General features: G+C 43.0%; 1 protein-coding gene across 1 annotated transcript in view; it reads right to left on the bottom strand.

Annotated features, from left to right (window-relative positions):
• Positions 1-23,780, bottom strand: part of LOC146810798 (gamma-aminobutyric acid receptor subunit alpha-1) — a 419,681-nt gene that overhangs the window by 137,227 nt on the left and 258,674 nt on the right. The window contains exon 5 of the mRNA XM_085617828.1: positions 15,265-15,485. Within this exon, the coding sequence (XP_085473954.1) occupies positions 15,265-15,485 (221 nt within the window). The remainder of the gene's footprint in view (positions 1-15,264; positions 15,486-23,780) is intronic.

Raw genomic sequence — 23,780 nt, 5'->3', positions numbered from 1 at the left:
GCCAACATTACAGTGTTGTTGTCAGGCTTGTGGACATGCGCAGGCAGGCATGACAATGGTGTGCCATAGGAGTGCAAGAGATGCAACCGCGCAGTGCACACAAATAAATAGGCTCGGGGAGGCAGGAGCAGCTGTGAGGCTACGTAATACACATTGATCCCACACATTTGTCAGAAGCAATACATGGCAAACATGAATCCCAAAGTCGCACAAATCACACACCACAAAACTTGTAAGTCTGCCAACACAGCATGCAGAACCACCAATTTACACTAATCTCACTTACCTCTCACAGGTGAGCAAGGATATGCACTCTGCCCGTGGATTAGGACAACCCTCCGTGCCCTGAACACCCCAGCCCAGAGGCAGTACAATGTGGCCCACAAATGCACCAGGGGCATTGTTGAGCGCACATTTGGCGTGTTAAAGTCACGTTTCAGGTAGCTGGACATCACAGGTGGAAGACTCCTATACACCCCAGAAATAGTGTGCAAGATGATCATTGCATGTTGTATATTGCACAACATATGTGTACGCACCAATGCCCCGTGGATCCAAGTGCCAGATGCAAAGGACAATGATGAGGAAGATGAGGCAGGTGGACCACACCCCACTGCAGCTGCAGCAGGAATAGCCCAAAGACGCACAATCATTAACAATTTCTTCACATGAGCACGTCACATTGTGACTGTCCTTAGCAATCATGGAACAGTACAAAATGACCACAGGAACAGCATGTGCAAATAAATTCAATGCAACACACATTCCCCATGTGCATGTCAGTCCTCTGCATTAGCACATCACTCTGACAAGTGTAAGTGCAACATTAAGTGCTAACAAGCTCACAAATAGCTAATAGATGGTTGTTATGTAACCTCTGTTCAGTGAGGCTGTTTAGGGTGTCACGTATTCAAAATGCCATTTTAGGGTGTCAAATGTAGTACGTAATCCCACTCATCAGCATATCACATGTACAAAAACATGACATGAAGGCTGTCATTGGTTTTCAACAAAAGTCAACAGGGTGTCATTTGGGGTCGAATATGACATTTCGGGTGTCATTTGGGATCAAATATGAAATTTTGGGTGTCATTTGGGGTCAAATATGAAATTGAGGGTGTCATTTGGGGTCAAATATAAACCACCCTGATGCAGAGATGCACCCTGTGACTCAAGCCCCACAACATGAGCAACATGGACATAAGGGGGAATGGGGGCACAATGAACACCTCAGCAACATGGGAGATGCACACCAGCCAAAAAGCCAGCAGGAATACCTTGCGTGGCCAAGGTGTCCCCTGGACATATGTGCCATGTACAGATCACATGTGTACACGGACGTCATCCATCAATAGTAGTGAACAGTGTCAGATAATAGGTGCAAGGTGAGAAGTCACACACCTCTTCACAGCTACCCGTACCCATCACTGTCAGACTGCAGCAAAACACCACTGCTACATCAGAGAATGCAAAATTGACCGTGAGGGCACATACATGGCTGGGAAGGGTTCAACCGTGCTGGAAGGCGAAGCAGTGACACCCCCACCCCCCCAAAATCCATATCACATTTCCAGAATGCAAGCAGATGACAAACTAACATTAGGGATGAAAGCTCCCTTGCCTGAACTAGAAGGCGGTAGCACATCTGCACCTCCGACCTTGGAATTGCATGCACCCGGCACTCCCTGAGAGATACCATAGCAGCTGATGACGACTCCCACACTACTCACAGCGCTAACCAAAGACCAACGTATACACACGCCACACACAGAAGTCCTTGCACGCAGTTCTCTTGCATGAAAACACCTTCACACTTAAGCACAGACCATCCCAGGAGTCCAACCACTGCACACTCAAACAAATCATTGCTCTGAGCTGTGGCATCCACATAACTTTGACTTTTTTACACACAGCCCTATTTCCTCCATTGACGTGGGCTAAGTTGGCATATTGTGAGATTTTTGTTTAGGAGCAATGAGGCCACAGCTAGTTCACACATTCCCAGTCATCTCACTGCCTATCTGGGTCACGGTCAAACATGCGCATTGATATCAGTTCCCAGGGAGTACCTTTTTTTTTTAAATCACTGCCCCTACATTCATCCATAATTTCATACTTGCTTGATCATAGACATGGCACATCTGTGTGAATTAGAATGCTTTAATCACATTCGGTGGAGTGTTGAAGCTGTACCAGTACATGGCCATGCAAACCCCACTTTATATTGTTGCCCCGTGGAGGGCCAGCCAGAGTCCTTTAGGGAGTGACAAGTTCATCGGAACAAGAAGAGTTCAGTCCGCAGTCTGATTGCTGTGTCATTGGTAACCAAATCAAATATGGCAGTCCATGTCGAGGGCCAAGGTGAGTGTCGCAGAGTGTATCGGGGGACAGTGGAAGGTGTTATTCCAGGGCATGATGCAGAGGGCAGAACCAAGCTGAAACAGGCCATAAGGCAGAGATGAATGCTACCGCTTCCTTCTTACCGCAAAGGCAGAATCATCCACACCATCGTCCTTTGATGTGCCTCACATGTGGGTGGTGGTGTTTTGTCTTTAACACTGTGTGGCACTGACACATCAGGGGCCGCAGGTGAAATGTCTGCCACACTGTGTGGCAGTGACACACCAGGGGCCGGAGGTGGATTGTCTGCCGCACTGTGAGGCACTTATACATCAGGGGGCAGAGATGTGGATGCAGTAGTAGCAGCAGCATTCATCTGCGCCAGGCCTTGTGGCAGCAATGACAGGATGAGGATTTGCAGGGCATGGAAGATCCCAGCTACATCTCGCTGGTGTGTAGCCGTGGCAGGCATTCTTTCCGCCTGCATCCGCTCCATGTTCTCCATGATCCTCTGCATGTGTTCTGACATCGCATGGCTGACATCACTGGAGCCACTCTGACTAGGCAGTTGTTCTTGTCTTAGTCATGACTCCAGCGATGTCAGCCAAGGCATGTTGGAGAGCATGGAGCGGACTGTGGGTGTCTGTTAGGGACTGTAAGTGGACCCTGATGGGACTTAGACACCCACGTATGGCATCTAGTTTGGCTGCCATGAGGTTGAACCCCACCTGCACCTGATCAACCATCTCCTTCTGGCCCTTTAACACAGGGCGTTGAAATGCTATGTGTTGGTTGTGGGGGTCCTGGGATACAGCCGTGGTGGTGGGTGCTTCATGCTGTGTGGTCTGTGCAGGTGGTGGGGTCTCCTTGATACAGCTGGGCTGCCCTGCTCCTGTGGGTGGGGTGCTGATGGGGGTCCATGAGCTGTTGGAGGGGGTCGGTGTTGATGGTGTGGAGGTCCTCTTCCTCATCAGTGTTAGAACTGGGCGTCTGTAGTTGGCGGAGGTAGGTACCTTAGTCCAAATATGGACCCTTGCTTCTAGTCAGGGAAAGGAAGAACACACTCGTAGATAACCCCTGCTCACCCTCCAGTAGCGTGGCATAAGCAGCAAGGCTTTTCTCCAAGGAAATGTGTAAAGTATTTGCAATCACACTCCCAGTAACACAGTGATAACATTACAAATGGACACCACACTGATTTTATAAAAATAGTGGTATCTTTATTAAAAGAAATACGATGAGACCAAATTATAGAGTTCCAACATATGCTTATTTGTATTATTTCACTTTGCTGGTTATAAGCCCAACAATCACTTGTAGGTTCTTGCAGTATTACTGAGTAGTTCATGATGATCTAATGCAGTCCTAATGCAATGCTATGCAATTCGTAATGTAGAAATAAGACAGTCCTTAATGCAAGTACTAATGCAGTTTGTAACGCAGGAATAATGCAGTTCTTAGTGCAAGAATAATGCGGTTACTAATGCAAGAATAATGCAGTTTTTAGTGCAAGGAATAATGCAGTTCTTGGTGCAAGAATAAGGCAGTTCTTAGTGCAAGAATAATGCAGTTCGTAATGCAAGGAATAATGCAGTTCTTAGTGCAAGGAATAATGCTATAAGCCAATCTGCACGGTCAGCTCAGGCACCACTAAGCCCCAACAACAGAGACAAAGGTCGTAAACTTAAAGGGACGGCCCTGGTACTGCTGGGCAGGTACGGGCCACTCAAGGACTCAGCGCTTGTAATGCAGTGCAGCAGGAAAGAGATCGGACCACTCCTGTACTCCTCCTGTATGCCTCCGCAGGCCGTGCACGCTTGCGGCACCCGACCGGAGTCCAAGTCTTACCTGGGGGGTGCGCTGCCACGCTCTCCCTCTCTCCCTGCTCGTCGGACGTCCTGCCGGGTGGTCCCAATGATGTTGCTGCTCTGTTGCTAGGCGACGCTGTAGCCGGATGGGTTACGGCGCCGCCTTCTCCTTCGTTAAGGATCTTCGGCACATTCCTCTTGGCAAACAACGATCACAATCCCTTTCACCTTGCAGCTTCCTTAGCTTCAAATCCTTTAGCACGTTGCGGCTCGGGCCGGTGGCGGCGATCCTTACTCACAGCCTCAGTTACGATGATGGCTCAGGCCACAAACAGCAATGCAGCAGCGTGGACGATGTTTCACGCTGCGGGGACTCTGCGGTCACGGGGCACCTCGTAAACAACACCACAGACAAAACGGCAGTCTCAGGTGTGCAAAAGCACACGCACCAAGCGTCGCTGAGACACGGTTGGAAACTTTGATGTTCCTGAGTTTCCACAACAGGGGACCAGCTGTCCTTGATCCCTTGGAGACAAGTTACTTCTGGACACAGCACACAGCAAAGCCCTTTCAAGCAGGGGGACACAGCACAGAGCACACAGCAAAGTCCCTTGTCCTCTCCTTAGTCAAATCAGCAAACTGCAGGCCAGCCCCAGAACACATAAGAAGGGCAGTCTTTCTCTTCAGTCTCTTCAGCTGTTCTTCATTGGCAGAAGTTCCTCTTGATCACAAAGTAGTTTCAATCCTTTTTCAGTCTTGAGTCCAGTCTTGAGTCAGGGGTTTCAGCTCTCACATTTATACCCCTAAATGCCTTTGAAGTCTTTGTTGATGGGGCTCTGACCAAACCAGTTCTGGGTGTCTTCCTGCCAGTGCATACACTCTTCCTTTGATAGTGAGGGTCTGGGCCTCAGACGCTCTGCAGGAGGTGGAGCCATCCTTTTGTGGCAGCAGCATAGCCCTTGTTACATCCAGGGGGCACTCCTCCCACCACACCAAATGCAAGCCAGCCTGTTGCTGTCTCACCTACTCCTCCCTGGTGTCAGGACACCTCCCCAGACCCTGTCACATCCAAACCCAGACAGTGAATACACAACCAGGCAGAGGCACGCAGGATGGTTAGGACAAGAAACCAACCACTTCTAAAAGCGTGGTTTCTAAACACAGAATTTAAAAACCATCTTCACAAAAAGATGTGTTATTAAATTCTGAGTTCAGGCACACTAAATTCCATCTCTCCATCTTATGCCGATGGGAAGATATGCTGGAAACATGTTACACAGCGTTCCCCATTTTGTCCTATGGGCAAGATGGCTTTGCAACAGTGAAAAACGAAATTGGCAGTATTTCACTGTCAGGACATGGTACACACCTCAGTACATGTCCTACCTTTCACATGCACGGCACCTTGGGCCTACTATAGGGGTGTCTGATGTGCATAAAAAAATGGAGGGGTAAGGCCTGGCAAGTGGGTGCACTTGTCAGGACAACAAGGCAGTTAACAAACTGCACACAGGCACTGCAGTGGCAGGCCTGAGATTTCTTTTAGGGCTACTTCTGTGGGTGGCACAATTAGTGCTGCTGGCCCACTAGTTGCATTTGCATTACCAGCTCTTGCACACAGAGTGCACTTTACTAGGGTCTTTGCTAGTAAGCCCCGTTTGGCCCTAAATGTCTCCGTAACACTGGCGAATTTTGGTGTAGTAGTCCTGTAGCTTGCATGGATTTCAGAGTTTCAGGGCTCCGAGGGCATGACAACTGCTTGAAGACTTACTGAAATAGTCAAAAAATGGCCCTATTGTTTGGTGGAGGCTTTCTCTTCCCCCATGCAAGTTTCAACAGCTTCTCCATGCTGAGAATCCACCACAGTCTTTCAACCCATTTATTTTCAGATGGTAGAGTTTGATGGGCTCAAGCGCTTAGAATAGTTTGCTTAGCTGTGCGCAGGAGGTGGGATATCAGTTTGCCTAGAGTACCCTATAGCTAATAAATATCTGCTATACGACGCCCCAATAAAGTCACCTTGGCGCATCTAGTCAGGTCTGAAGCAGTGATTTGTTACATTGTGGATAATATTAAGGTCCACAAGGGTTGTGTCTTGGAGCAGGACCATAGTTTGTGGGTAAGGGATCCCTCCTCCATACATCCCCTGCAGCAGAGAGGTTTCCCCCCTTTCTTTATTTAGGGTAGACATGAAGAATGTAGTCCCACCGGTATCTTATTTCAACTATGGTTTCCTTCCCTCATGAATGCAAGGCATAGCATTAGCACAAATCAGGATTTCCTCCCATTGGCCATGCTCTAGTGTAATGGTTAGCTCCTTTGCTCAGGTTCGCTGGAATGTGTGTTTGGTGGGGCCTCATGCAGAATTTAGCTTGCTTTATATAATGGAGAAGGCTTATTTGTCATCTGTGCAGTGTAGGAGGTACTTTTCAATGGGTGTAACAGCTCTAGCCCCACTTGCTGAGGTATTTCTGGTGTTCAGTAGCGGTGGTGTAATTGTAGTTAGCGGTACTCCTACTTAAGGTGTTAAAACTATTGATGGACCCGTGTAAACTTGTATGATCATGTCTCTTAATGGTTATCTCCCTACCTCCAGCCATTATCGTACAATGTTCTGGTCAGTCTGGGTGTGAATTCATGATTAGATGTAGACCATTTTTGCCCAGTGAATCGCGGTTGTCAGGGGATCTCGCACGGAGGGCCTGGCACCATTGTATGATCAGTCATGTACCAGCCTTTCTAAGTTTCTCTTTGTGTCCAGTGGATGAGGTAGCGCATATGTGATGCAGAATAGTAGTAAGCTAGGTTAGGAATTCCCAGACCCCTGTTCTTGAGTGTAGTGAGCCCTGCTTTCAACTCCTTCTTTCTGCCTTGCCCCACCGTATAAAGATAACACAGATCAACTGGTGGTCACCTATGTAGTTCTTGGAACTCTGAGAGTGAAGGTCTTTAACATATTTAATATTTTAGGCGATATCATTATTCACACTCTGCTGTTCTCCCAAAAAGTGAGAAGGATTTATGTTTCCAGCCTGACAAACACGACTTACCTGGGAGTGCCAGTGGGTGAGGGTTGGTGGTAAGCAGCAAAGTAAACCCATAGGCGTGCACACCCCAGTCCAAACACACCATCTACATGGGCCCAGTAATTGACAGCCCTCAACTGAGAGAGAGCAAGGACCGTAGGGGCACCAAGAGTGAAGGAGGCATATGTTTGTCTGAAGGCTGTCTCATAGAGGTGCAATGTCTATCTTCAAGGGCAGCAGGCATGGAGAACTGAACAGTTTGAGCAAAGCACTGCTGGATTTCTGTAATTTATCTTCAGGTGACTGATCCCCTCTAACTTTGAGGCTAGTGAAGAAATACATGGATTAGGCTAGGAATTTTGTTGGATTTATTTAACACATCCATCTTTTTCATCTGGATGGGGGCAATGTCCTTTTCTGTGGCTTCCCAGAGAACACACTGGTCCTCCTCAAAGGCATCCTGCACAGCACATCAATTGCCTTAAGAATATGACCACATCTACCTAAACCTCACAGAATCACTTGAAGAATCACAAAGCACGAGGAACCCAAGATGGCGGATTGAAGCCGCCACATCGAGCAGCAGCAGTTGATGGTCTCCCCGCACCCTTAACAGCACCGAGCGCGAATGCGATTCCCGATTCCCGAGCGACTCAGAGTGGCAGCAAGGAGAAAGAAAGAGGGCATTCTCATTTTCTTTTTCGAATGTGGCGATTTCTCTTCACGGAACCAGTACGGAGGGCATCTGGACGCCTGCCTGCGGATTATCGGATCTTAGCGTGGAACTTTCCCAGTCGATCGGCGCTCTGCTAGTCAGGTCTTTCGTCAGTAACTGTGCTTTGGACATCGATACCTGACAGTGGTGGAAGGATGGCGCCACCCAAGACTACCCCGAGGAACACCCGAACGGGACGAAATATTGCCGGTGGTGAGGTAGGCTTACCTGGTGTGACGAACGCAAAAGAGAAGACAGGTATCACAACTAGTAAGCCGATTACACACCTGCTACAGACCGGGAGAGTGCCGGAGCTTCTCACAGGCAAGTACCCTTCTGATAACAATGTTACAGAAGCTCTATTGATGGCAGTATCTGATTGCAGCACAGTTGCTATTGAAGCTGAGAGCGCTCTCTTTGGCAGCACAGACTTGAAGTCACCTAACAACGGTGGCTCTAGCAGTGGGTGTGTCGCAAATGGCGCTGGTGAAGAGAGGAGCTGCTTGGTGGAACCCATAGTGTCTGCACAACCTACTGGCACGTTTAGGGGAGCTGGAGAGAAATCGTTGGACATAACTGAGCCTGCGAATTCGCTTAATATCCACAGTAACATAAATCAAGGAGAATCATGTGTGAATATGGCTCACTTAGCGGTAAAGGCTAAAACTATAACAGACAGTACTCTGCAGGAAGTAGAGGGAGAAAGCGAAGCCAATGACTCAGGTTCATTCGACGATGTCGAAGAGTCTACGGAGCCTACGGAGCTGTTAGATCAGACGGTGGCTAAACCATTAATGGGCAAGAAAGGCAAAGGGAAAAATAAGAACAAACTAAAATCAAAAAATCATATACCCCCTATACATACTGCGTCTTCTTCGGGGAGAGCTATATCTGATAACAGTCCTCTTCGGAAATGGGTGCAAGCAAAAGGGGGGGTGAGGAGTATGGCATTGCGACTCTCGGGTACTAGCCCTTCTGAGGATAATATGGCGAAACCTAACCCTGTGCCTACAGTAAAAGATGTTATTCTGGTGGAGCCATCCTCGGGAGGTTCACAACTTTTACCTATGAATTATGGTGATGTATACTCTTCAGCTGAGGTCCATACTACTCAGGCGAAGGCTGTCTCCACGGAGGGAGTAAGTAGCAGTCAAAGCGTACCTACATCATCACTATCTCTGATCTTACAGTCATTAAATGAGCAAAGACAAGAGGCAAAAATACACTATACTCAGGCTCGAGAAGACAATAGCAGAATGAGACAGTCTCTGCAAGAAATGGCGGATAAACTTAGTGGATTGACTCGAGACATCTCGGAACTGCAGCAGAGAGTACTAGCTACTGAAGAGTTATCAGAGCGCTCGGATGTTTCCACTAAAAAACATGAGGAACAGATCTCAAGCATGCAGATTAAACTGGAAGATATTGAAAATCGCCAACGCCGACAAAATCTGAGGGTATTTGGTATTCCCGAAGGTGCAGAAGGAGTGGATCCGAGGGGGTTTATTGTCAAACTATTTCAAAAAGCTTTTCCGGATCTCTCCGACTGGGACTGGGATTCCCAACTTCAAAGAGTTCATAGGCTACCACTAAGCCAAAAAAGCAAGGAAGGGCAGTATCCTCGTCCATTACTGATCTATTTTGGGAATTTCCTACTAAGACAGGCAGTGGCAACAAAAGCACGGCCTAATACGCCAGTATCAGTCGATTCATTTACTTTCTTTACTAGATCAGATCTTAGCAAGGCCACAATGGATAGGCGCTGGAGATTACGACAATTCATAGATCCTATTAAGGCCCTCGGAGCTCAAGCTTTTTTACAAGAGCCTGCACGTTTAAAAGTCCTTAGAGGCAGCCATACTTACATCTTTCTAGATGAAAAGGAAACAGGTCTGGCTGTGGCTAAATGGCAAGCTGAAGCTACTGAACAGAGATAGCTGGGGGGCCTTGGTGATTTTGTTGATCCCGGTGGCTTTAAAATTACAGTATAGATATGGATATAACTACTGGTTAATAGTCTGGGGATCCAGGCAGTAGAATTCCTTTTTCTTTTCTCTTGGGGGGGGGGGGAGTACATTTTTAAGTTAGATTGAATTTGTGGAAAATGAGAGCGTTAAATAAACCATTAATGGACTATTAATTGGACTATTAACTGGGATGGAAATATATAAGAAGCAAAACAAAAAAAAAAAAAGAGGGGGGGATCGATGGGCCAAGGGTGTCTGAAATAAAAGGGGGTGGGGTGACCATATTCGTATGCTGCTGCTCTAAAGGGCTGCCCTTACAGCGGCAGTTGCTTCTAGGGGGGAGGGTTCTTCTAAGACACAGGGTCAACGTTGATAATAATGTTGTTCCAAAAAGGTGGGGATGGGGGTTGGGGTGGGTGGAGGGGGGGTGATCTGGGGTGGAGGAAAATCATCATCACTAGGGCATTTTGGTCTCAAAGTAAGGGGTAAGTTTTTTTTCTAGCCTTCTTAACTTTCTTTGGTACTTTTTTTATACTGATAACGACGGAAGGAGGTGGGCTCATACAAAAGTTAGAAATTAAATATGAGTTGGATAAAAAGTCTGGTATGTAATGTCGCGGGTCTCAATAATACATCTAAACGACGGCTAGTTCGAGAAGAGCTTCGAGTCTATCAACCTCAACTTGTGGTTTTAACAGAAACACACTTGGCATATAAGGACCGAAATTTATTGTCACATTTAGGGTTGAATACTATTATCTGTACTACCCAGACTGTATCTACAAAGGGTGTGGCTATTCTGAAAGATAAAAGGTTTAACTGTACAGTAATTAAAAAGCAGGCTGACAAACGAGGACGTTGGGCATTGGCTCAGCTTGATATATTGGGCCAAAAATATGTGATCTGTGCTGTATATGGTTGCAATGTGGACGACCCCTCTATTTTTGAGTTTCTTAACCTGGAAATGTTAAATTGGGAAGGGGAAAAATTGGTTATGGGGGATTTCAACTGTGTTTTAGATTATAGCATAGACTCCACTGGGAAAAGCTCTAACTTAAGAATGCGTAAAACTCGAGGAGCAATATTACAAATAAAAAGACTTCAATCTATTAAGGATGCTTGGAGATATAAATATCCTTTAATACCAGGTTATACTTATCACTCGGCTCCTCATAAATCATACTCTAGGATTGATATGGTCCTAGTGTCTGATAGTCTACTTCTAGTATCAAAAATGGAAATTTGTCCCCGAGTAACTTCTGACCACAATCCTATTATTTTTTCTTTTCAGGTTAAAATTGAGAAAAAAGAACTCAGGTTATTTTCCTTTCCTAGATACTTGCTGAAAGATAGCGAATATTTGGTTTACACTACTCAGCATTTGGAGGAGTTTTTCAAAATAAACATCGGAACTGCGTCCCCAGCTATGGTGTGGGAAACTATGAAAGCGTATGTTCGGGGCATCACACAAAAATATATATTTTTACAGAATAAAAAACGAAAAAGGGAGATGGAGATACTGGTAAACAACTTACGAGACATTGAAGGTCAGCATGTGGAAGCAGTTAAAAAAAAAGATTTAATAGCCCAGGACAGGGCGATCTGCTTATTAATTGACGCAAGAATTTCAGTTAAACAGTCCTTAAGGGATAAAATGTCTGCTAATTATAGTAAGCAACGTCTAGAAAAATATGAATACGGGGAGCACATAGGTCACATATTGGCATATCAAACTGCTGAAACAAAGGCAAAAGTTAAGATTAATTCTATCAAGGGTGCAAATGGGTTAATACATACAGATTCCTCAGGTATTTTGGAGCAGTTTTTATTATATTATCAACAGCTTTACACTCTTACATGGCCCTCCAATCAAGATGAGATTCTATGCTATATTAATAATAGCGATCTTCCAGTATTAGATAGAGAGAGAAGTGCTATATTGGACGAAAAGTTTCTGATCAAAGAGGTTGAGACAGCATTACTAACATTGCCTACTGGGAAAGCTACTGGCACGGATTCATTACCGTTGGAATTCTATAGAACTTTTAAGAAGACTCTGCTTTTGCCACTTATTAGTGTGATACAATGTGTAGCTAGTAGTGGAGAGGTGCCGATATCATGGAATCAGACACAGATCGTGTTTTTTCTAAAAAAGGATAAACCACCAACTGAATGTGGGTCTTACCGGCCAATCTCTCTTATCAATGCAGATGCAAAGATATTTTCAAAGATACTGGCAACCCGTTTAGCTCCGCTTATGCCGGATTTAGTTTCTGAAAGACAGCATGGATTCATACTGGGGAGGGACACCACTGCACACGTGAATATGGCTATTGGAGCATTTGATTACGCAGAACAAAGGAGAATAGATTTTGGAATGATTTTACTAGATGCCGAAAAAGCGTTTGACCGTGTCAGGTGGGAATTTTTATGGGCAGTATTACTTAAGATTGGTATAGGTATACAGTTTCAATCTTGTATAAAAGCCTTATATTGCAACCCACAAGCTAATCTCTCTTATATGGGATTACGATCAGCATCGTTTAGGATTTTATGTGGAACTAGACAGGGCTGCCCGTTATCTCCACTACTTTTTGCCTTATATATTGAGCCATTTCTACGCACACTACAATTCTGTGCATACATTAACCCGCTGGAATCAAGTATTTTCAACCTCAAAATTACGGCATATGCCGATGACATAGCGGTCTATGCAGCTAACCCAAGTGAGGCTGTGAGTAAGATTAAGCAAGAAGCAGAGAAATATGGTAATGTTTCAGGCTATAAACTAAATGTTAATAAAACCCAAGTACTCACTACAGAGGGGATTTATAAATCTATTCCCGGTGCATTCACAATCGTGACATATTTAGGGGTAAAGATAACCGCTAAGGTTACTCAAATTATTGATCTTAATTATGTACCACTCTTACAGGCGACTAGCAAGCTGTTTAAAATCTGGCATAGGCTTCCTTTGGGATTGCTTGGCAGATGCAACTTAATTAAAATGAAAATACTCCCCAAATTCTTATACTTATTTCGTTCAATTCCTTTGAAAATTCCTAATACTTTGTTTAAAAAACTCGAGGGTATCTGTAGTAGTTTCATATGGGGCTATAAGAAACCTAGGAGGGCAATTGAGCTACTTAAATCCTCATATGAACAGGGCGGACTAGGTTTCCCGGATTTCGAACTATATTTTTGGGCCTCATTTACCGGGCGTTTCCGTTGTTTGCTGGGTATGGACCAGACAGATTCACTTTTTAACCTCATTTTGGGTAATCAACGAGATATGTTCTTGTATGGAATAAATGACCCTAACTACTTCAAGAGAGTAAAGTTTAAGACTGTAAGGGACATGTTACATATTTGGAAAGATATGTCTTATAAATGTAAATTATCAATGTTCCACGACAAATGTCCATTATGGGGGAATCCTCTTTTCCCTGAGGTTTTTCAGGATCAGGCTGGCAAATCTTGGGCTAAGTATGGAATTACATGTTTCGGTGAGATATATAATGGGAAGGAAATCCAATCATTTGAAAATTTGTGTCAAAGATATAATCTACCATCACATTTTTTTTAAAAATATCTGCAAGTAAGGGACTATTTGATTTCAAACCTTGGGACAATTGAGTTTACGCAGTCAAATGTTTGGGAATGTATATATGGAAGAAAGACCAAATCTTTAATAGGATTAATGTATACACACTTACATGGTTTTAAATTGGATGGCAGTAAAAAATTAGCTGAACGCTGGAGTCAAATCTTGGGTACAATGGTCTCACCCAGCAGGATCAAACAAGCATTAGGGAATTTGAAAGAGTCGGTCCATTCTGTCAATCTGCAACTCCAGCAGCTACGAACGGTCTGTATGTTGTATTATACGCCGGCTAAACTAGCTAAATGGGCCCAAGGAAATGTGATCGGCGATAAAAAATATTGCCCTAAATGTGGACTTTATGCAGCTAATTTACTACATATGTTCATATCATGCCCAGCATTGACGGTTTTTTGGCAGAAAATGGAACAATTGTTACAGTCTAAACTTGGGTTTGAACAACCACTTACTGATTCAGAAATTATGTTGGGATATAAGGAGAATAATCCAAATATAGCACGTCTTTTTTCAGTTTTGATGGCTTCTGCTAGATTAACTATAGCCAGGGTATGGATTTCTCCCACACCTCCGTTGGTTGATGATTGTTGGGTCATAATTAAAGAAACTTATGGTCTGGAGGCTGCCTTAGCCAAAACAAGGGGAATTCGCTCTTTAGTTAAATTTGAATTATTGTGGCGACCTATGTCTTTTTGATAATATAATTTCATATCATTGTATTTATTGTATGAAATATTGTTTATATATTGTTGAATATAGGATTATTGCTCTCCTTCCTTCTGTAACTTCCCTTCTTTTCCTGGGATTTATTATTTATTACTATTATGTATTATCAAGAGGATATAAAACTTTTCTCTTATGTTTTTTTTTGTATCATAGTATCTAAGTGCCATTTGTGATGATGAAAATAAAAAAAAGTAAAAAAACAAAAAAAAAAGAAGAATCACAAAGCAATCTCAAACAGCCTCCCAATTATCAGGCTGACAAAATTATAACCTCCAATGGCCCTCGGCATACAAGTCCTCAGGGCATCATTAGACATGAGAAGAAGTAGTGCAAACATTAAAAATGCATGGCAACAGCCTTTCTCCATTTATGCACTAAAGATTGTGTACATCCTCCCCAGAGCCATTGATACCATTCCAACCCTGCTTCAATTTACAGCAGAAATGAAGACACACCTCTTTAATGATAGTACATTGCAACATAGGAAGAGTCAATTTTTGCTCTAGGAAAACAGCCACCCTCCATTCAAACTCGTTGACCGTATGATTGCCACTGACCCTCTACAATGTTCTGCTGCCATTTGGCTGACCCTCTACAATGTTCTGCTGCCATTTGGCTGACCCTCTACAATGTTCTGCTGCCATTTGGCTTGGTACACGCAATACAAATACTAAATACTCACAGCCACCATGACAAACGCAGGGACTGCCACGTGCGGTAAAAGTTGTAGCTACGCCACTGGACTCTGGGCAATATCTCACTTAATCTCCCTGACGGCCCCAAACCCCTTGAAACATAAAGGGGTGATATCTTCGTTCTTTACAAACATGTATTATTATTATTATAGATCCTGTGTACCAAGACATGTAATTCACCATAGCAAAGTACCTTATTTCAGCGCATAAGCAGCACTTCATGCATGAAGACTTTGTAAAACAGGTCAAGACTGTTTTGATATGTGAGGAATGTTTTGAACAATGCAAATCTTTTTACCATAAAGCTCACTATTCCAAAAAGGTACATTCTGGCGTGGATTACTCTAGATTTCTGATACCTGACTTACCTCATTGTGTAGAGAAGGGTTCCATCCTCTGTGATGCGGAGAAGTTTGTTGGGCATTGTCATGTTGTGAGCAACAGACTTTTTGCCATTGTGAAAGAAGGTGTCGGGCGTCCAAATTTTGCTGGCCATTAGATTATTGAGACGTAGAACGGTCATAGGGCCTTTGAACTTTAGCCTCTCGTCCTTCCAGCTCTGACGGAAAAATACATCAATTGTGTACTCCTAGATGCAAGGACAGTGGACAGATACACAATTAAGCAATGTAATAAAACAAAATCATTAAATATAGTTATGTTAAAGGGTGGGTAGAAGCCCAACACTTTAGTAAATACTATTTTCTATCATCCCACACCAAAATGATTTTCTTATATGTGTATACCTTGCTATAGAATGCTTTACTGTCTGGCTGCCTGATCGTTACTTCAACACATGCATAGAGTGGGCCTTCGCTCACCCCAGAGGGGGTGCATGAAGGGCCATTTTAGATCTGAAAAGTACACTATGTCATCACACATTAGTGTCTTTATCTCATACATGCACTGTTCACAAAGTATACTATGCAAAACTTACCTCCGCACCTAGCACACCAATCATGCCAACCACAATACTTAACTACAGAACTACCCTACAAAACCCAACTCGCCTATCACACTTAACTTCCATATCTGCCCATCATACCTAACATACTACCAAACCTACCATAAATAAGCCACTATGCCTATCCTATGATACTACACTATCATACCACCCTAATATACCTACCGTTCCTACTTAACATACAAACCATACATCGCCTACAATGCAAACCATGCGAAACTTACTACGCCTACTCTCCTGTCATTCCTAGCCTACATACAGCATATCTAGCCTAAAATACCAGTTTACCATACCTAACTACCAAATGCACACACATAAACTACCTCTTACCTACCTAACATGACCTTCATACTGATTATATCTAAACTAACATTCCTAATCTGCCATAACTACCATACATACCTACCTACCTACCTAACCTTCTATACCAAACATAACAGCCCTCTCTGTAACACCCATTTACCATGAATAGCATTTCTATGCTACCATACATACAACACATATACTACCATACCTATTTGCCAACCATATCAAACTTACCATCCCTAACCCAGCACACCTACAATTCCTACTCACTATACTGAACAGACTATATACTCCTATTTACTTTCTTTTCATATGTACATACTATACCTACTTAACATACCCAACCTAAAATCACTAGCACACATACAGAAACGAACACAACTACCTTCTAGCTACTATACATAACGTACCCACCACACCTACTTAACCTACCATAAAAAGCCTACAATACCAGACCTATAATACCATTATACCATACATTCCTACCTTTCATACTATACTTATCCTACATAGCCAACGGAATATCTAATCTACCAGCTGTAAACTACCACACCTACCTTTCATGTATGCCTATACCTAATATACTTAATATATCTACCCACATAGCCTACCATCAATAACCCAATATACCTAACCTACAATACTAAACTGCCACATCTCCCTACCATGCCTACTTACCATACATACCCTACAATACATTCAGTTCATTACCTACCATATCTACTTTCCTACCACAGCTAACCTACCACGTACACCATGCGTAACCTATTATACCATCTTACCATGCCTATCTACCTATCAAACCAACATATTCACATTACTTACCATACCTACCTAACACGACCAACATACTTACCATATTTAACCTACCACATCTAATCTACCATATTACCTATCTACACACCTACTTGACACACCTAAACTATGATATCACCCATACCATGCCAACCATACCTAACCTACCATTTCTAATTTACAATACTTAAACTGCCATACCTATCTCACATGCCTACCTAGCATACCCATCATACATACTATACCTAACGTACCATATCTTACCAAACACAGGGGTTGGGCAAATGGCTTGGCCACAGGCCAGTCCCAGTGGCCAACCCCGTGCCTCACAGGGCAAAAGGCCTTACATTGTGTGGGGTTGGCTGTCTCTAGGGAGTTTGATGCAGGGCCTGGTCACAGGCCTTCCTTGTGGCCAATCCCACTTGGTGCACGACCACAGTCTGTGCGCACTAGGGGATTGACTGCCTGCAAGCAATTGGAGAGAGGGCGTGGCCACAGGCCAACTTCACACCAGCAAAGGCCCTGCACAGGGTAGGTTTATGAGTTACATATGGTAATATTTTATTATATAATTATATTATATCACTTTATTTTAAAACAACCATAGAAATTCTGTGAAAACGAAGGTTAAAGTGATGTTATAGTTACATATGTTTATAATATCTTACTTTGCATTATAAGGAAACCTTAGAAATTCAATGAAAAAACTTTTAATGTGTCTTAAATAACTATAACTCGCACCCTCACCATGCACTGCTTATGACCACGCCTATTACAAAACACATGGCATGCTCTGTGACATCATTGATAGCATTACTGATGACAACTAAATTGTCCTAATTGATGATGACACTGTGCATCGTGGGGCAGCAAGGTATAGTTACTTGAGCTAACTATAACTGGTCCTGAAATGTTTGATTTATTTCATTGAATTTACATATATTGAGATGTCATCATAGATGTCTCTGACCATGTCATGTGTGATGTATTATGTGAGGTCATAAGCAGAGCATTGCAGGGGCGTGAGTCATTGTTAGCTCAGCTAACTAAAACTGCTGAATTTCACTGGTTTTGTAAGAGTGAAACCTGAGCCTAACTATAATGTCCCTGTAACCTTTGTTTTTTTCAGTGAATTTCAATGATTTTTTAAGTAACAGTTGTGTTTGCACAGTGGTGGAGAAGGCGGACGGGGCCTATGGCCAGCTCTCAGGAATCCTACAGTGTAGGGCTTACTTGAAGTACCAGGAGGGCTTCTTAGCCCCCAAAGTCCCCCAGCATCCAACAAGACTTCATACCACAAACAACAGTGTACCTGGAAGCACGTTTGCAGAGAAGTGGAGAAAGGGGGCGAGGCCTCAGTAGACCTCTTAGTAATCCTGGTGTGTGGGACTTGCTGGTAGTAACAGGAGGGGGTGTTTGTCTCCAAGGACCCTCAGCACCCAAGGGGAATTCCTCCCCCGACAAGTAGTGCACAAGGAGGCCTGTTTGCAGAGTGGTGAAGAAAGGGGGCAGGGCCTTCGGTGACTTTCCGGTCTCATTTTTTTGTTAGGGGAGAGGAACAGCGTGGCCTCACTTCCCTGAGCCTATTGTGGCCCTAGCAACCACATCCCCCGAGACCCAGCCTTTTAATCATATTTTATTTTTCAAAATAAAGAGAGAGGGGCCAAGTGAACCCCACTCCCGGGCCAGTTTTGGCCCCGGGGGACCTCATCCCCTGGAGCCTCGCCTACCTCTAATAGAGAATTGTAGCACACGACCCACCTTCCTGGGCCAAATTCAGCCCCAGCAACCCCATTACTAAGGCCCGGCCTTTATTAATATATTAAAAAAGTGGGAGGGGGCAGAGCAACCCTCCTCCCAAGGCAAATATCACCCCCACGGACCCCATCCCCCGGGGCCTGGCTTTTATTTATATATTTAAAAAAGGGGGAGGGCCAGTGTGACCCTCCTCCCTGGGCCGATTTCAGCCATGGGGACCCCATCCACCGTGGCCTAGTCTCTCAGTTGGGGCCTGCATGGGAACCTCAAGGCCCCCTCCCAGTCTCCTGAGGGAGCCAGCCTTGCTTTGAGACTGAGGGAGCTGCTAAACATGCAGCTCCATGGATCTCAAAGCAATTTGTATGTTTCCCTGTTCGCATGACAGTGAGCAGGGAAACAGACAATCATTTATTAAATTGATGCATCAATGTTTCCATTATTTTTATCATACAAGTCAAATATATATCTATATATATATATATATATATAGATATATATATATAAAGATATGCAAGTAATAAATCCTCATCTGCGCTGCTTCACAGGAAATAGGGACACGGACTCCACTTCGTGTTTTTAGAATTAATATATTATAGATAATATGACAGGATGACACGTTTCGCCCACCTCGCTGGGCTTGCTCACATAACGAGGCACACTTAAGTTCTAACATTTAAAGTGTAATATACACCACGTGATAGAAAACAGGCCTAGTCATGATAAATAGACTGTCATGCTCAAAAATGCATGTAAGTATGAAACATTACATAGTTTAGCATAAAATAAATTTTACATGATTTGACATAAAAGATAAAACACATATATAAATTGTTCAAAAAGCATCATTGTAGAAAACACATCCTGATGTAAAATTCGAGAAACTGTTGGTTAAGTGCAAATTTTATAAAACCTTAATACTTGCTTAAATGCATTATCATGTTCATCTCGACCTTATTTTATGTTGACACACCATATAGCTATGCATTGGTTACTGTTACTATAGTACTCATCACCTCATCGGATCCCATATTGATGCAGAAATACATATAGTCCTGAGTGAATGTTGTACCTCTCTCATATTAGAGAAATATTAAAGTGCTTAGTGCAGGTATACCGTCTCTATGTTTTGAATAATACCCTGTTATTATATAATTAATGTTGAATCTAATTCTATTCGATATGCTGTAGTCGATAACAGTCATCTTGTGTTTAAAGCTAATGATACCAGTCTGAAATATGATGATTTGCCTGCGTGCTCCAGACCCATAGTGCCAGAGAGAATAACAAAAAGTGCCATAGTGTTCCAAAGAGTGCTTAAGTGCTAAGTATAAAAACATATTAACACGGGCCCGGGAAGGGTAGCAGCTATAATGTTTTACTACGGGTGAGCCTAGTCTAAAATGTAGCTCCCTGCTGACTCTATTTGACTAGTGGAATTCTAGATGACTGAAATTCCACAGAGCTCAGGCATCATCAAGGGAGTGGCATGTGGAGCTTGTGGTGGATATATATTTAAAAGATGTAAACAGAGAGCCTCTTTCCTAATGTTGGAAAGATCTAATATGAAATTGACTCAAGTTGTAAGTTGAATTCAATGTAACAACAGTGGGGAACAAGGAGCAAATGCTCTCCTCCCACAGTCTTAAAGATAATTATGTAATTCCTCCTCATTGTTTAGTCCATAAGGAGAATGTGTGTCCAGCTCCAAGATGAATTTGGACTCCAACCTCCTCAAGAGATTCTCTCTATTCCCCGCTCTTCTGAGAGGGGGACTGCCTCTAGGACGAAGTACCTACGAATGCTTAAGTCCTTGTTGTGGACTGTCTTAAAGTGCCTGGCCACTGGGTAGGACATGTCAGAATTCACAATAGCCTTAAGATGTTGCAGAATTCGCACATGTACCTGCCAATTTGGTACTGCCTACGTATTGCAGTCCGCAGGCACATGTTAAAACGTATACTGCGAATTCCATAAGGCAGTTGTATATTCCTTTGAGTTGGTTGATGGTTGGACCATACATGGAGGAATGCTGGGTTGTATATTGATGCCAAACTTGCACGCTCGGCAAGAATTGCACTTATAAATCCAATTTTTCAAGGCTTTGCCTGTTTTTTTTTGATCTACAGTTCCCGAATGGTAATTCTGGACTGCTCCTGACCAATGAATTGTGCATAGATTTAGCTTTCCTAAAAGTCAAAGAAGGCTCAAGTGGAATGAGATCTCCTAAAATAACGTCAGTTCTAATGATGGGCCAGTTGGAATTGATAATGGCTCTTATTTGTTTGTGCTGACTGCTATAAGTTGTTATAAGTCTAGTTTTCTGACTGTGTAACTTGGTGGTTTTCTCATTGTTAGTTTGCTTGAGGGGTCTGGAATCGCTGGTATATAGTGTGTTTTCTCGTGGGACTTTGCTGACTTTGTTAGTTTGCCTGAGGGGTCTGGAAACGCTGGTATATAGTGTGTTTTGTCATGGGACTTTGCTGACTTCCTCTAGAGCTGTCTGTATGATCTGTTTGCTATAACCCCTTTCTGTGAATCTGCTGGTTGCTTCTCTAACACAGTCTTCAAATGACTAATCAGTGCTGCAGATTCTCCAGAGTCTAAGAAACTCCCCATAGGGTATGCTTTTAATCAAATGGTGGGGATTGAAGCTGGAGGAAATAGAGGGTGGAATTACCTGCAATACGTTTTCTATGTAGTGTTGTTTCCAGTTTGTTGTTGATAACCTGGACATGTACATCAAGAAAATTGATAGCTTTATTGTCTATCTCTGCAGTAAATTGCAAATTTAAAAATTGTGATTCATATCATCAATGAAGGCAATAGCTTGTTCTTTCGATCCATTCCATACCATAAAGACTTTATCTATAAAACGCATCCAGCAAGTGATATGCTTGTCCCACACCTCTTTGTGGGTGACCCTGAGTACCGGCTCCTCCCACTAACCTACGTGTAAACACTCATAGCTGGGGGAGAAGCAGGCTGCCATGGCAACACCTCTTGTCTGTTGATAGATCTCTTTGTTAAATAAAAAGAAGTTGTTATGCAAACAGAAGTCAATCATCTCCAAGATCATTTCCCATGTTTATACCTTTCAATGGCTTCACTTTCCAAAAAGAAACCCACTGCTTTAATCCCATCACCATGGTTAATACTGGTATATAGAGCACTGGTATCGAGTGTTACCAGATGGTATTGGTCTGACTAGGGCACATCTTTAATTTTTTTTAAAAAAATCATTAATGTCCCTTATATAGGACGGTAGTGCTGTGACGAACTCCTGGAGGTAAAAATCCACGTACTGTGACATCTTTTTCAATAGTCCACCTCTAGCTGATATTATTGGCCTTCCGGGGACTAGCAAGATCTTCTTATGAATTTTAGGTATAAAATATAGTATTGGAGTGATAGGGAAATCTGTTTTAAGGAGACGGTATTCATCATTTGTCAATAAAACTTTCCTTTTCCATCTGTTGAGGTGTTGCTTAACTTGTTCCTGTACCTCTTTAAGTTTATGGTGTTTAGATTTGATGTAACATGATTGATCGTGCAGATGTTTGTGAGCCTCCACTAAATATTCGTCCTTTGGCCACAGAACGATGTTGCTCCCTTTGTCCGATTTATTAATAATGACATCATTCTGCTCCTGCAATTTCTTAATGAGATCATGATACTGTTTTTTGCTTGAATCCCATTTTCTTCTTTTTGCGTTGGACATTTAACTGTAGTTTCTTTAGTTCCTCCACTACTACATCCTGAAAAATGTCAATGGCATCACGGGGCTTGATGGGCATAAATGACGAGGGTGGTTTAAAAGGACGCAGTTTAAAGTTTCTTAAACCGATACACACATTGTGCAAAATCTCCTGTGTATGGGCGTATGAACTATCTTGTTACTTTCTGATTCTAAAGTTTCCAATGTGTGAAGAACTGGAATGTCCGATATTAATAATAAGGATTGGTGCCTTATACCACCTGCTTCCTTGTTCATGTTGGCTTCTGAATTGTTTTTGGATTGTTTGATAGCAAAATACTCAGTGAGTTTCACTTTACAGATAAATTTGAAAATGTCCACCCGTGTTTGCACGTAATTGAAGTTGCTCTCGGGGCAGAAGGACAAACCTAGCGATAAGAGTTGTAATTCCTCTTGGTCAAATTGAGTCTGAGACAGATTGATGATAGTGTTGGTATTTATTATTGTTTCCTTCAGTTGTTCTGCTGTTTTCAGTTTCTTTCATTGCCTGCATTTCCTTCCTTTGGTTCCATCTTTGCCTTGTTTTAGCATTGGCTTCCGCAGTCTGAGTGTTTGACGTCTTGCTCATTGTGAAAAATCCAGCTCTTCTGCAGGAGTCAGGGTGCCAAAATCCTCACCCCTTGAACTCTTCCTTGTAAGCTTTCATCAGATTCCGTTTCACTTTGTAAGGAACTCACGTCTGACTCAATCACTATTTGGGGCCCTCTCGTAGATGCTTCTTGTCCACTGTTGTCTTTTCCTTTGATTGGTCTGTGAGAAATGCTTGCGTTTAATGTCAGTCCTGAGGACAACCCTCATATTTTTCAAGTCTTAACATTGATATAGTTTAGAACTTTGTACACACAGCAGAAACTCTTGAAGCTAAAGGACTCGATTTTTCAGAATTATGTGGCATCCTATTGACTCTTGGAAAAGAAAGAGGAACAAATCATCCACTCGTCCAGATACTTACACAGTGAAATTCCCAATTCATGCACAAAGGCCAACAAGATGAATGATGACTTGGAAAACATTAATAGGGCTGAAGTGAGTCCAAGCTGAAGGATGGCAAACAGGATATATTAACGGTTTACAGTAAACCAAAGATCCTTGAAGAAGTATGGATTGAATGTGGTTGTGCATCTAAGCTAAATTAAAAGAAAAGGTGGTCATAAATTCACCTGAGTGTTTTATGGATCTGAACATAGCCATCTTAAAATGCTGTTGAGGAACATATTGAATATTCAATTTCAACCCCGGAATGTGTTTGAAGTTCTTAGAAGATTTTTGAACAAGGAACAGCATTGAAATTGAATTTCCGTGCACAT

The sequence above is a fragment of the Triturus cristatus genome, chromosome 7 (genome assembly GCF_964204655.1).
Source record: "Triturus cristatus chromosome 7, aTriCri1.1, whole genome shotgun sequence".
NCBI lineage: Eukaryota > Metazoa > Chordata > Amphibia > Caudata > Salamandridae > Triturus > Triturus cristatus.
This window is presented reverse-complemented; position numbering and strand designations above follow the sequence as displayed.